This window comes from Girardinichthys multiradiatus, chromosome 13, assembly GCF_021462225.1.
Source record: "Girardinichthys multiradiatus isolate DD_20200921_A chromosome 13, DD_fGirMul_XY1, whole genome shotgun sequence".
In the NCBI taxonomy this organism is placed as follows: Eukaryota; Metazoa; Chordata; class Actinopteri; order Cyprinodontiformes; family Goodeidae; genus Girardinichthys; species Girardinichthys multiradiatus.
Genome location: NC_061806.1, coordinates 1,591,147 through 1,606,455, shown reverse-complemented (window position 1 = coordinate 1,606,455; position 15,309 = coordinate 1,591,147). Strand labels below are relative to the sequence as shown.

Sequence of the window (15,309 nt, the reverse complement as noted above, 5' to 3'; positions counted from 1 at the left end):
TCATCTCACACCTTTCTATTCTGTCCTAATACCATCACCTTACTGGGCTGGTATTCACATGATAACTCTTAACAGACCCAAATATTATCTGATAAAATATTAATATTAAATAATATTCTCAGATTCACAATCACAACATCTGGCTCCACTCCACTCAACCCACTTTGTGAGCGTTTCCATTATTGTTTTTTCCGTACCTGTACCTACTTTTTTCGACCCTGCTTCTGAGCAGGTACAACCAGGGCTGAGTAGGGACTACGTGTGACGTGAACAGACTGCTGTTCACCGATAGGCCATGGGACCCAGAGAAATGAGGTTTTCACTAAGGTAAGCAAATATCCAGTATCCAACCAAAAACTAACTTCACTGTGGTTAGAAGTCTGTGGTTTTGCACTTTAAAGTACTTGTCTTCATTATCACCTGGCCGAGACCAAAACTTCCTCATAAAGCTCAAAATTGTAACTTCTTCAGGCAAACTTTGGAGCTTCACCAGTCCAGACAGCAGCGTCTCTCCTCTCTGCTTTTCCTGCAACATCCTCCTCACATCAGAACCCCTGAGCCTTATGTTCTGGCTGGGCTGTGTTCTAGATAATTAGTGGATCATTTCATACATAGAAAAACACAAGACATTCTTGCATATACAATAATACAAATGTTATTTGTATTTTATTTATTTATGCTTTTATTTTTAATTTACTTTAATGTGACAATGTCACACAACAATGTTAACAGCGGCACAGCACACTACACTGATGACTGGAGGCGGGGCTTCAAGCCAGAACTCCATCTTCCAGTCAGTCAATAGAAATACAACTGGTTCCATGTCAAGTAGAGTGGAGCTGCGTTGGCATAATAACACTGCTCCAACATCTTTACTATGATCCATACTACCTTTCTTGGCTTCTGTAAAGTGACATATGGTCATTTCCGTTGAGTATTCAGAACGGGGTTTTTGTCCAAACATCAATTGTTTAGCCACTTGCTTTTCAACGACTTTTGAGATTACTAGTATAATTGAAATGGGTCGATAATTGCATGCATCATGTGGAGGTCACAATAGCTGTTTTAAAAAGAGATTTACAATCTTTAAAAGACAGAATGGCTAAATATGTTATTGGTCTTCTCAGTGTTGCTTTATGCATTTCACTTAGCATCATTTCTAAGTCAATTATATCTTTAGCTTTTGAATTGTTTAGCTGGTTGACAATTGTATTGATCTTATTTTGATCCACCTGCATGATGTAAAAGGATGAAACAGAGCAGAGGTTAACGTTTGCTGCAAACTCATCCACTGAATTAACATTAAAAAAAATGTAATTTGTTTGCAATTTCCATATCATCAGTACTAACATTTCCATTTATATTTAGTTTATTTAGTTATAGATTTACTTTGATTAGATTTCCTATTGGTTAGCTTATTCATGTGTTTCCAAAATAGTGACCTGTTGCCCCTTAATTCAGCAAACAGCTGCAAAAAATAAGAAGACTTCCCTCAGTTCACCGGCCACTTTATTTGTGAATCCTTTGAAGACAAGCACAGCTGTGTATAATTTTGTCTGGAAAGGTTTTTTTAATGCCAAATCCCTCTTTTTCATATGTTGATAAGTATCATTGTTTATCCAAGGTAAATTAGCTGTCTTCCTTTTATTTTAAATGAACATGTAAACCTCTGGACTAGAAAATCACAACACTGATTTACATTTTCAATTTGTTATAGATTCTCCCAGGGGAGCTGGTGCTTATCTGTAGCAGTCTATGGGGGAGAGGTGGGGTGTACCGTGGACAGGTCGCCAGTCCATCACAGAGCAACACAGAGACACACAGGACAACCAACCATGCACACACCCATCCATGCCTAAGGGCAATTTAGAGAGACCGGTTAACTTTGGGACTTTAGGAGGAAACCAGAGTACCCAGAGAGAACCCGTGCATGCACAAGGAGAACATGCAAACGACATGCAGGAAGACCCCAGGCCGGGAGACCTTCTTGCTGCAAGGCAACAACGCTACCAACTGTGCAGCCCTATTAAAACAATTTTGTTAAATTTCATCAGAGGTGATAAAACATTTAAAAACAGACAAATCTAAACTGCAGGTATCCAATTCATTGGCAAAACATTTAAAAATGTCTCTGATTTAAATCAAGTCACTATTTGTGGCCACTGGTAGGTGCTGTAGACACTGTTGTCTGCATACCAGCAGACAAATCTAAACTGTCATCACTTGAAGGACCAGGATTTAGCTGTAGGTCACCACCACAGGAGCAAAAGCAGGAGCAATGACCATACTTTCTCTCAACTTTTAGTATCTTCTTTATTCTTGCTCGTAGCTTGATGTGCCTGATTGTACTGCCAGCAGGTTAAATAAACAACATGATTTCCATGACCATAAAAGTTTAGGGTTGGTATTACAATCATTGGTGAAGAGACTACTTGTTGTTTCACTACTGTCACAGCCAGGTATTGTCCAAGTGGAAAACCAAGAATCCAACCACAAAGTAACCAAAGACATACCTTGTCTTCAGCTACTTTGCCTGTTTCTTCCCTTTGACCATTGTTTTGTTGCTCGTTTTCTTGTGTAAAACAAGGCAGAAGTTTAAAATGATAATCCATAAAAAACTGGAGAAGCTGCAAACATACTGGCCTTGTGCAGGTGTTCCCTTTGCTTTCTTTGCTACGGTCTGTAGTTGAAATTCCTGGATTATTTATCCAGTTGATGATTTCTTTCCCATAGGAGCAATACAGTATAACTCCAGCCAGAATTAGCTTAACAAGCTAGTACAAAAACAAGCAATGAAAGCGCAGCGGTGGAGCCTAACAAACCACCACTGCTCTTTGCAGCCATCTTTAGAAACCTCAAAGGTGTTCTTCATCCAGAAACATCAGAGGGATGCAGAAGTGGGTCGAACTAGGAGCAGAGCCTGGAACAGAACCTTTGAGGTCTAGAGGAACATCTCCATCCCAGATCAAAGATCTCCCGACCCAGGAAAACCTTTCCAATGTAGAAGGTGCTATTGCTGTTGAAACAAGAGAGAGCAAGGACAACCTGAGACGACCTGATGAAGAAACAGATGGGTCCTACTGTTGGAGAACTTCAGGAACAACTTTATTTCAGAAATGCGATGCTTGATCACCAGAAGAAACCTCTCCTGGTACCAGCAGCAGGAAACAGGCTCACACAACCAGAACATCGTCATAAAGGGATCTGAGAGGACCAGAGAACAAACTCATCTGCTTAAACCAATCCCAACTATCAGCTTGGTCAAGGAGCCAGGAGAACCCTGGATCTGTTCGGGTCAAACTGCTGGAATCGATGTAAGAGGAAGCAGGATTACCCTGGATCTCCTTAGCTGAAAAAGCTGGAACCAATCCAGAACCCAGGAGAAATCCAGGTCTGTTTTGGGTCAAACACCATAAACAGATCCAGGAGGAACAAGGAGCCCAGAAGAACCTTGGATCTGTTTAGTTGAAAAAGCTTGAACATGCCAAACAGCTAGGACAGATCCAGAAGGAACCAGGAATACAAGAAAACCTGTATGTATGAGTTCTAGTATAGATCTGCTGCCTGAAGAGACAACACACCTCTGATTGTAGCATGTTGTTAGATCTAGTGATGTAAATCTGGATCAGCTTTTCCTGCAGGTTCAAATACTGTCTACAAACCAAAGAAACCAGAGCAGAACCGGACAGAACTGAAGTTACAGGTTGGTAGGGTCCATGACAAACACAAAAACCGGCTTTAAACAGAAAACCAGGAACTTCCCGTCTTCATCATTTAAAGCTGCAGTAGGTGACTTTTGAAAAAATGTACTTCTTACATATTACATGTTTAAACTGTCACTATGTCCTGACAGTAGAATATGAGACAGATGATCTGTGAAAAAATAAAGCTCCTCTGGCTCCTCCCAGTGGTCCTACAGCTATTTGCAGAAAACAACACCGCTCCTGGTCAGAAACAACCAATCAGAGCCAGGGAGAATGTCTTAGTAGTGTCAATCACACTTGTGTACGAGCTGCTCACACCCCTCCCCCACACAGAATGTTCAAGATTGCCAGTGTGCTGCAGCTGTGCTAATGACTTGAGGACTACATTTGTAGTCAAAGTAGAGGCAGGCCATAGTCAAATTCAAAGTATATCGTTGATGTTTCATCCCTACCAGTGAATGCGATATAGCTGTTTATCCGCCACCATCGGTGGCCCAGCGCGTTCGTGGCAGGCTCCGCTGTGTAGCACAGCAGAGAGCAAGGTGGGGGGACCTGTAAGGTGTGCTTGGTCAAACAATCAGGCTAAGTCCACGGTTCTCTCAGAACTCCCTACTGCAGCTTTAAGGCAGTTTATATGGTTCTGTTTGGTTCTTACTCTGAAACAGTCAGAGAGCTATGCTCTAAATACGCCAGGACAGATGTGGTTTCTTTAGAACCGGATCCCTCAATCCAAACAGGACCTGTCCATCAGAAGCGGACGTGTCCAGAGTGTTGATCTGGTGGTGGCCCTCCTGGTGCAACTTCTTGGAGGAGGTTCCGGCCCATCGGCCTGTTTATCTGGTAGTTCTGAACCAAAGCCTCATCAGTCCAGTCAGCCCTGGTCAGCAGTGGTTCTATGTGGGGCCCTGGGGCCCGGTGTAGGACTGGGTACGGAGGGATAGGAGGTACCCGGTCCAATAGGGAATGTCCATGAGCTCGAAGTGTTCTGTCAGGTTCATAAGGTTGGACCGGCAACATAGATGTGTCCCCTGCCTGCAGCTGGTGGTTTTGATGGTTTATTTCATACAGCTGTTTCTTGTGGACCTCACAGGGGTCCTGGTGGTCTAGTCTGATATGAAAGAGCTGTTTCTTATGAGGGTAGACCTGGTTCTGCTGGTCCAGCTGCTTCTTCTGGTTTGGACTGCTATCCTGGGCCTGTTGGTTCATCTGGATCTGGTACTGTGGTGTCTTCTGGTACTGAGAGTTGTTCTGATCGTTCTGTTCCATCTGGGACTGATGTGGTTGTTTCTGCTGATTCTGAGCAGGGTGTTTGTTCTGCTGATCCAGTTGAGGCTGAGGGGGCTGCTTTTTTTGGTTCTGAGTTTGGTGTTGTTGATTTTCCTCCTGGTCTATCTGTGCATGGAACTGCTGCTTCTTCTGGCTCTGGATCTGGTTGTGGACTTGGTTCTTGATGTCTTTCCAGTGTCTACCTTTGAGGACAGGTTCCAGGTCCAGACAACGCTGACAGACCTCCTTGCCTGGTACTGTCTGAAGCAGAACATGAACTCCCAGTTGCCTCCAGATGGCCTCCTTCTCTGCAGAGGACCAGGGTCGACGACGAACCTTCCTGGGAGAGACCGGAACTACAAGATCAATAGACAGAGGAGATCTTTAGAGACCAAAGACAAGACGGACCTCCTGAAACTGTGGTTCTGATGGACTTGTGACCCACCTGGGACAAGGCTCGGTGGTCTGGACTCGGGAGGAATAAATGGGACCTCGGGTTTGTTTCCAAACCTAGACAGAACTACAGAAAGACACAGACAAGGGTTAAAACAGCCCCATCTGCTGCACTGATAAAGTCATTACAAGTAAAACATCTAGAATCAGGAGATGCGGAGGACCTCCTGTTGGGAGATTGCTTCTGGCTTATGATCAGTAGTTTACATTAGTCAGGGTCAGAACTCACAATCTGATTTCAGGTCCTTGTCAGTTCTGGGCTGCTTCGTACGTTTCTTGGGTTTGTTTCCTCCTTCTGTTGCAGCTGCAGAAAGAAAACTTCATTCAGTCCAATAATCAATCTGTGATACAGTTCTTCTGAACCTCCTGTAGATACCGTCTGAGATGTACTCAGTTCTTACCTGGATCTGGAGTAGGGTTCTGCAGGCCTAGGTTGTCCCACTCCCTCCCCAGCATGTGGTAGAAGTCGGTGGTCTTGGCAGCAGTCTCCCAGTCTCCGTCCTGCAGACTCTCTCCAATGGCAATCTCACAGACAGTCTTCAGCGTGGTCTTCACTGACAGTGGGGGCCGGCTCCACCTGTACCCTGCGACCTTCCTTGCAGCAGACAAAGCCAGGCTGAGCTGACCTGGAGCCAGGAGGTCCTGCAGGGTCTGGATCTTAGAGTCCAGAGACTTGGCTGCCAGCAGCAAGCGTCCAAGCTCCCTGAGCTTCTGACTGACGTACTCGTAGCTTCGCTGGCTGCCGTCCTGGTTCGCCATCAGCTTGTTGCCGTACTTACAGATCAGCCAATCAGACTTTACCTGGGCAGGGACACAAAGAGAGGAGTTAGAGAGAGGGGGCGGGGTCGGAAACGAATAAACCAACGAAGGTGATGGAGCAGGTGTATGGACCTCATAGGACACGTTGTCCTGGTTCATGCGGTGCAAAATCTCACTGCAACTCTCTGATGCGCCGCTGGAGATCGGCAGCAGGCGAGACGCTGCAGCCTGAACTCTGGTCCTCTTCTTAGGGTGGGTCTGTGTTGAATTTTGGTTCTGATCCAGACTGGGTTCAGAGATCAGGACCTGGTTGTTCTCGTGTTCAGAGTTTGGGTTTGGGGCCTCTGCTGAAGGATCAGCAGGGGTTTTCTGAGCTGGATCAAAGGTAAGTTCACCTGTGGATTCTGAGGTAGGGTTTGTCTCATCAGCGGCGATGTCTGCTGACAAGGTGGGGTCTGTGGATGGGCCAGAGGCGAGCTTCTTCCGACAGGACACTTGATGCTTCCAGAGATCGGCTCTAAGGAAGAAGCCGAGGCACAGAGGGCAGGGCAGGTAGTTCCTGGCATCAACCTCCTCTGAGGGCTGACGCCACGGGATGATCTCACCGCGTCCCTGGCGGATCACCTGACAGATACACAGGAAGTCAGGTGGAGTCTTACACAGGTTAAACAACGAACCATATCTAAGGTCAACAGAAGCCAGCAGAGGGACGTTCCATGAAGAACAGAAAAGGTCTTATTTAGGATGTTTCATTTGTCCTGGATGAGTTCAATCCTGATTCAGTCTAAAGCAGCAATTGGAAAAAATACGTTCCTCTTTTAAAAGCTTGAATCAACTGTGATCATTCATATTTTTGGTTCAGTATCACCGGCCACATCCCAAACTGATTACTGCCCGGCCTGTTTGGTATACAGAACCTGTCTGACAGCACAAAGTAGGCTGAAATATCTCAAACTGCATCACATCAGGGCCTGATATAAAGAATTTCAAGAACAGATGAGACCAAGTTACTGACATCTATCAGTCTGAAAAGGTTTACAAAGCCATGAGAGACTGGACAGTAATAGCCTCAGTTTCAAGGTCACAACCCCTGCTGACCCAAAAAAACATCTTAATGATACCAAAGGCTTATGGAAAATATTCTGTGGACTGATGAGATAAAAGTGGACCTTTTTGGAAGGTGTGAGTCCCGTTACATCTGGTGCAAAACTAACAGCATTTCAGAACCAGACCATCATACCTACAGTCAAACATGGTAGTGGTACTGTGATGGTCTGGTCCTGCATATAATCTGCCAGTTCAAACAGATCGAGCTTATATACAGAAATATTTAATCAATTCAGAGTCAATTAAATGCCTTCCAATTATATCAGGGTTATTAAACAATGCAGCAGATTGCATCAAGTCGTTAATTTTGCAGCAATTCCTCATTCTAAGCAGCAGGTGGCAACAGTGAACAGTTGATTGCATCAAGAAGTTCGTTTAAATGAAGCCTGATATCTGTTACACAGGAAATATTCAGTAGGACAGATTAATGTCTTCCTGTCAGCTTCAGTTCCTCTGATCTGAACACAGATGTGGTTCTGACTTCATCATCATTAATTAAACTGATTAATCCAAGATCAGAATGGCTTTATTTTCTGTTCCTGAATCACAGAAGTACCCTGAAATATTGAAACATCTCCCTCTACTGATGCAAACTAACCTCAATGTTGTGCAGGTAGTTCCCTCTGCAGCGGAGGTGTTCCAGCAGCAGGTGGCGCTGTTTTGATCCAGTGGGGAGGGAGCTGGCAGCCAACACTTCCTGTTGGTCGGCATGCTTCCTGAGGAGGTGGCGGGCGATCTTCACTTGCGGTCTGCGGCAGAACACACAGTAATGCTTCTTATCCCAGCGTCGCTTCCCGCCACTCCAAGTCCTCTTCACCGTCACACCCTCTTTCTTCTCCTGGCCCCGCCTTTTCTGCTTTTGAACCCGCCTCTTCTCTACAGTGCCCCGCCTCTTTCCTCTTTGACCTCTCCTTCCTATAGGCCAGCGCCGTGCCTGACTGGAAGTAGCTTTAGGTGGTTCTTTGTCAGGAGAAGGTTGGATCTGGTGCACCAGGGCTACATCAGTATCCTCCTCCATCGTAACAGTAGTCTCCATGACCAGACCACAGTATGTTTTAGATGCTCCTGCTACATAAATAAGGAGGAAACATGGTGACATCAGCCTTTAATCTGCAGGTCTAAGGAATTACACCTGCACAGGTGTAAACAGGACAGATAAAATAAAAGAATAAATAATACGTTCAAATTAGACAGAATAAAAAACGAACAAAAAAGTCATTTATTCAAATTAACTGTTGAACCTGCAGCAGGTAATCTGAACCTGGTTTGTGGTTCTGATGTCCTCAGGAGGACGGGTACCAACATGCAGGTCTGGGTTCAGGGAGCCGATGTGTCAGGTTAAGTACCAAGTTTTGGTCTGTGACCGATAAAAACCCAACAATATATCAAACTGGGTCTGGAACTTTTGGGAATGTAAAATTTGATGTTTTTTCAATGGAGTCTGATTTCTTCCTGCATCACTTTGTTTCTCTCTAGAACCGAACCTTTACCCCAACCACCGACATCACCACCGTGTCCGGACTGACCCACACAGACTTCCAGGTGTGTCGGAGATTAGCTGACCCGGTTCGGCTGCATGTAGTGTCCTTACAGAACCTGTCTGATAACGGAAGCGGGAGGTCTAAAGGCATCTGCCGGATCACGCCATACGGGACATCAACAGAATCAAGCCGCAGCCGAGTAAAACACAGAGGAAGTGAGCGAACCTAACAGAACCAAACAGAATTACCTCGAACTATCCTTTCCTTAGGAACGGCTCCGAACTCCTTTGTTTTGGCTGCGTTTCTTCTTCTTCTGCATCGTCAGAGCTGTGCAGCCCTCTGCTGGATTACAGCTGGTACTGACAGGTGAAGTGAGGTTCTGCTAGAGTTCCTGTTCGTACGGATTTGGATAATTATTACAGTCTGATGAGGTTAATAGATCTGATTATTTATGGTGTATATAAATATACAAACGCTGCTGCTCACAGAAGGGAAACAGTTACCAATCATCCCATCTGCACCAGGTTCTGCTCCCATTGCCAGTGTCTCTCTGCAGCTGAGCTTCCTAGATCTGGAATGGGAATGTTGCAGAATGACCTGACCAAACAACTGGAGGGAGTCCTGGAAGCAGCAGTGTTCCTGGTAGCAGAATGTGAAGGTATGGACAAAATTCTGGTACCAAATGATTTAAAAACTTGTATTGTGATTTTAAAGTCAAGCTCATATCTACTACTGAGCCCCACAAGGGACATGGAAAAAAAAAAAAAAAAGTATCCCTGCTTACATTTGTGAGATCCTGCAAAATCTTTGTTAATCACGGGTCAATTCTGAGACGCTTGAAACCACTATAGCGATGGAGTACTCACACCCATGGACTCTTACAACAACCTGCCATATGGAATTTGCATCAATGATGAGTTTTCAAGAAAAATAATCCGGCTTGATACTTACATTACAAATAATTGTCCAAAGGTGATGGGGGATGTTACATTAAAGCAGCACAATCTTTAAAGATTTGTGCCGATCTTGGAATCGAGAATGGCCTTGTCAGAAGTTTTCAGCGTTTTCTTGAACCCATTGCTCCAAATGAAACCCTTGACTGTTACCTGGAAGAATACAGCAAACCAAAGAACTGAGTACTGGTGGTGTTTTCTACGCGGTCAGTATCTGGAGTTCTGGTTGTCCTTATTTATAAAAATTAGAGACATTGTTTTGATGGTGGATTTCTAGACACAAACCTCGTTCAGTTTTGTTGCATGGGACTCATTCAGGTGAGTTAATATAAACATATTTTACATACGTGAGTGGAGAATTTACTACTTTTGTGACAGACATGTATGTACGGCTCTTACGGTTTTGTATTTATTTGAACAGGATGAGCTAGATGATACTGCTCAGGTGTGGAACGCAGAGTCCATCAGGGCATCAAAAAACATAAACGTCCCTAATGGTCTACCGAATGTGATGTATACATTACCTGAGCTTTACGGGACAAGAGCTTTCATTTGACTTGTTGAAGAAGAACATGTTGAAGTGTGCTAAAACGACTGGGTTTTGACTGCCCAAACCATGTGATCCAGATGTATTTGACCTGTGCAACATCCTCACCAACAGACCCCTATAGGGCTGTGAACCTGTATATGCATCTAAGAGAAGCACTCATTGAATAACTTTAAAATATACTCAGTGCAACCCAGAACATTTTTCATATTGACAACAAGGCCCTCTATATAAGAAAGCAAACTTTAAATACATTCCAGATGTTGAACAACTTTTTTCAGTCAGCTCTCAATATCTTTAGAATTTGTTTTCAGACTTCTTTCATTTAGTGCTATAGGAGGGACAGCGAGAGGGAAATTAAAATGCTAAATTGCCAGTCTTGTTGAGCTTTTATAAATTGTGAATTGATTCAAATGCTGTTTAGACAAAACTGAGCATTTTTGTAAGGATGTGATGGTGTGTGTTTTTAAAGAACAAAGAAAAATAAATTGTTTGAGAAATTAAAATTACTTCTTACTTGCAAAACGTACTTACTTCTCAAACAAAGTAGTCCAGATTAACAAACACAAATGGCTGAAAAGCAAAGTAACATCTGTGCATGCTGTGTACCCAAGTATTATAAACAAGAGAAGGCTGCATAGTGCAAACACATAATCGTTCCCTGAATAATCTATCAACATGTGAACAAAAAGCTTTTTTTAATCAAGGGTAAAAATCTGGCCTGCAATCCTAATTTTTAAAGTAAATGTTAAACCTAATATTGTCTTGCTAACTTAATTTGATTCAGTAATGTAAAATATCTCACTTATTAAAACACGTGAAAGCCGATCAAGCAAAACAGGACTTATTGTTAGAAGACAATCTATTTAAAGTAACATTTCACAGATGCTGCATCAGCTTGTCTATCTTGGAGAACAGAATCTCACCAACAGAAACTTAAATTAAAAATGTGCGATTTCCTTTGATTGAACTTTCACCCTAAAATCAAATATGCACATTTTGTTTAATAGTTTTTTGTTCTGTGCATTGTTGATTGTTTTGGTTTGAGTTACAGTTGACAGTTAAAGATGACAACTGTCCTATGAACATTTCTAATCCGTCAGCTGGCATGTAACATTAGCAATGAACAGTACTGTAAGGCAAAGTCAAAAGTGTATAATTGATTTGGGGGTGAACTGTCAGAACTGTCAGAACTTTAAACTAGAGAAAACATGGTGTTGATGGAATTCAAATCTGTTGTCTTTTCAAAGCATCTCAGAAAATAAATAAAATTATGAAAAATTGTACAGCAGTCAGGTTTGAATGCTTCAACAAAACACATGTGCCCTGATTGTAGCTTCAGATGATACTTAAAATATATTTATTGAGACATTTGTTGTAATTGGCACAGTCCAATAACTAGGAATTAATATAACCGTTTCCAAATGAAATTCAAGTTACTAATAGTTCTTTGTAGTGTTGTTAATCACCTGTAAAAGTTTATTTACCAACTTCTCCCTTTTTATTTGATGGATGTTAGTTGGAATAAAGGAAGCGTACACCGCGTCACTCTACGTTACCATGGTAACACATTTTGTCGGAGATTAGGTACAAATGGCTAACATTATCAAGTCGCAATCTGGTTGTTCACTGAGTGGATATTTATCAACCAACGTTTTATGCCATATGGTTGTATAAATTCCCTCTTTGCATGTGCAGAATATCCTCTTATGGGACATCTCTTGATCGTAGGACACTTTGTAAATCGTCCTCCATGCCTCCCCCATAGACTCTGGTGAGTTGCAGAACCTCCACAAATACAGTGCTTTCACACAAAAACGTAACTCGGGAGTTTTAAAAGACTTTGATGGATCTCGCCAAAGTAAGTCAGGATCCCGAGAAACGTTTGCAGGATCTCACAAAAGTAAGTCGGGACACATTTATTTCATTTGTTCGCCATGTTCGTTGTGAGCTCAGTACACGTGAAACCACTTATTTCCTAAGACGCAGAAATCAAAGCTTTCTGTGATGAATATTATTTATTTACTGTCTTTTTAACAGGATGGTGAGGCTTCTTGGAACCTGTATAAATAGGGTGATTGTAATTTGCACAGATTTATATGATAAGTGTAAATCTTATGTCCTCCTGGCCTGGTGATCAACTGGTAGAAACCTGTTGGACAAACAGGTGGAAGATGTGAGAAAGCATCTTCTGTAACTTCTAGGCCTTCATTTAACTGTTGACGATCACCTTACAATAAAAGCGAATTATTACAGCTGTTAATATATATTTCATGTAGTATCAAAAGTTCTGGCTGGTAAAAATGATTGGTAGATCCAGAAGCAGCAGTTCATTCCAAAGCATGAGAAGCCATGTCAGACGGTGATGAACGCACATCACTGAATAGACTAGGATCATCTGAAAATGCATGAGTTATGCTAACCTGGTCTTTCAGTATTTCTGTTAAAATTGTCATTATTATTTGCAGCACTCCTAAAACAGATTATAAACTATTATACTTAGAAATACACATAATTGTTAATGAACTCAAATGAATGATGAATATTGGTGTCATTTGCTGAAATGATAACTGGATGAAAGCAAAAGAAAAACACTTTCGTACTTTAATAAAGTCCTGGAATAACATTTTTTTTACATTAGAAACAACAGTAGTGTAACTGCTGATCTCCCGTTGTCTCCCAACATCCCAAGGGGCATCTGCTGTAGGTATGACGCAACAAACATTTCCTGACATCCTCAACCAGTTTGCTGCTCAGGGAAGTGACACGCTCCATAGTTCCCTCCCTCTTCCTATTTTCTAATTCAGACTTCTACTGGACCATTTACTGTAGTTCTATACATGCGTTGGGTTTCAAATGCATGATCAGAATCAACTGGGATCCCTTCCTCACAGTGCTAACGTATTTATATCCTCAATAATCTATAGGACATTATGTACTGGCATCACAGCAATCAAAACCTTCTTCTACCTGCTGAGCAGCTTTCTCTAAGTTTCCTCCGGTAATTTGACCCTTTATCTTTGAGCTCAGGGTCTTTGGAAGGCCTCCTTACCTTCACCCTAATCCTTTGCTCCCTCCACAAATTATTGATCCAAACCATTAATATTACGTTCAGTCAGAAAAAAACACGGTAAAATTAAAATATATCTTTAAAACTTAAAATCAGGGGTATGAATAATTTTGGGCTTAACTATACACCTGAGTGAGTTGGTACAGAAATCTGCATGGTGTACCGATTACTCACATTTATTTAGGTTCTTACAGAGAACTCCCAAATGTCTCCAAGAGAAGGAAATATTCCTAAGGTTCATAACGTGTATGATTTATTTTACGTTAACAATATGTTTGATTTTCATACATGATCAGAACATCTTGGTCAGTACAACTGAAAAGCAGATATCTACATACACTGTATGATAAAACATCCGCCCCTTTCTGCCTGACATTAAAACAGATTAAGCCTTTCCAGTTGTGGGTCAGTCAGTGTTGCCAAAATTATTTCTGTTATTTCCTAAATAAATAAAATGTATCTAAAAATAACCAAATCAAATGTAATTATCATTGTAATACTACATATATTTTCAATATATGTATGTATAAAATGTATGCATGGATGGAGGGATGGATGATCAGTAATTGCCGGTTTGGTATTCTTTATGTTTTTAGATATATAGCATATTTATGATCTTTAGATCCAATTCCAGATCCAACCCAATTTTAATAGTTTTGATTTCTTTGTAACTTTCACACATTGTTATTTTTTATGTTTAATTTTGACGCAAACCACAGGACTTCATTAATAAGGATGTACAGGTGGGTGTTCATGGTGGTTATGAAATGGGTGGGGGCCTCAGGGTTATAGAGAGGGAAAATAACTGCTTGGTTATTTTGGGTCATTAATTGGAAACAATAACAAATATTTCTTAATAACATCAAAGGGGTCACACAAGGGGTCATGCAAGAAAGAAATTGTTCTTAATCTGTCCTGCATGGTTAATGAAAACAAAAACAAATGAATACAAAGGTCATTAAAAGGTAACAGGGTCATTGATCAAAGCATTAAAAAGGTCATGGGGTCATCCTCCATCACCAGAAGCTACAGAAACAGGATCAGCAGAAGAACCTTCATCTCTGATGTTCTTCCTATCAAAATGTTCCAAATTAGAGCCTGAAACCCTGATATTCATCTATATTATCTGATGTAATCATGACTGATTAATGTTCCCTCTACAGTCAGGGGTTCCAAACTTTTCAGCCAGTGACACCCAAAATAACAGTGCCAGAGAATGGCGACCCCCTAAAAATACTTATAATTTTACACTCTATTTTTAATTAATAATTTTTTTAAATGACATTTGATTATTTAATGTCATAATTAAATAATTATTTAATTATTTAATGGGACATGTCAAGGTACATTTTTTTATTTCATGATAAATTAATTAATTTAGTTTGTTTCTTTTCATCCTCCATACACCTCAGCGGTCACATCATGATGTTTCTAAAAATCCTCTCACGACCCCCAACTTGGTGTCTGGCGACCCCTCAGGGGGTTCCGACCCCCACTTTGGGAACCCCTGGTCTAGATCAGTGGCGCCTAATAATTTGATCATATTGACATTATATCCATAAATGTTGTTTCTCAAAATATCTCCAGTTCCTGATACTTTTAAAAATGATTACAATTTATTTGAAATTTCACTAAAACACAGTAAATTCACCAATTTAATATAGTAAATGTGCATGTTTAAGGTTGCAATTGCTTTAAAATGGGTGAAAACGTTTTTTTCTTCTTTATCTCAAAACTAGAATCCTAAGAATTGTACTGCTGTGTTGATTCTTCATTAAAAAGATTAAAAACACAAGCTTTAGTTCCTGCCTTCAGACTCACTGCTGGATCTCATTGGAGGAATGCCTGTCCTAACCCCACCCACACTGCGCGCCGCCCACCTGATTGACCGCCCCGGCGGGTAATGGGGCGGAGCCTTTGTTTCTCCACAGTGGTCTATAGACACGTTGAAACACGCTCCCGACGCATT

General features: G+C 41.7%; 1 protein-coding gene across 1 annotated transcript; it reads right to left on the bottom strand.

Annotated features, from left to right (window-relative positions):
- Positions 1-639: 639 nt before the first annotated feature.
- On the bottom strand, positions 640-9,151 carry LOC124879514. Its single transcript, XM_047384124.1, has 7 exons — positions 9,019-9,151; positions 7,888-8,357; positions 6,315-6,806; positions 5,825-6,224; positions 5,653-5,727; positions 5,416-5,490; positions 640-5,326 (listed from the first exon to the last, which is right to left on the bottom strand). Exons 2-7 carry the CDS (start codon positions 8,323-8,325, stop codon positions 4,452-4,454), a joined length of 2,355 nt encoding a protein of 784 aa, XP_047240080.1. The 5' UTR covers positions 8,326-8,357; positions 9,019-9,151; the 3' UTR covers positions 640-4,451.
- Between the last annotated feature and the right edge of the window lie 6,158 nt (positions 9,152-15,309).

Excerpts from the sequence above, each read along its gene's own strand:
- LOC124879514 (XM_047384124.1), bottom strand. The coding sequence starts at position 8,325 with ATGGAGACTACTGTTACGATGGAGGAGGATACTGATGTAGCCCTGGTG. Across the intron at positions 6,225-6,314 it reads AGGACAACGTGTCCTATGAG|GTAAAGTCTGATTGGCTGAT; the intron begins GTCCATACACCT and ends GTCCCTGCCCAG. Across the intron at positions 5,491-5,652 it reads CAAGGACCTGAAATCAGATT|TTCTGTCTAGGTTTGGAAAC; the intron begins GTGAGTTCTGAC and ends GTCTTTCTGTAG.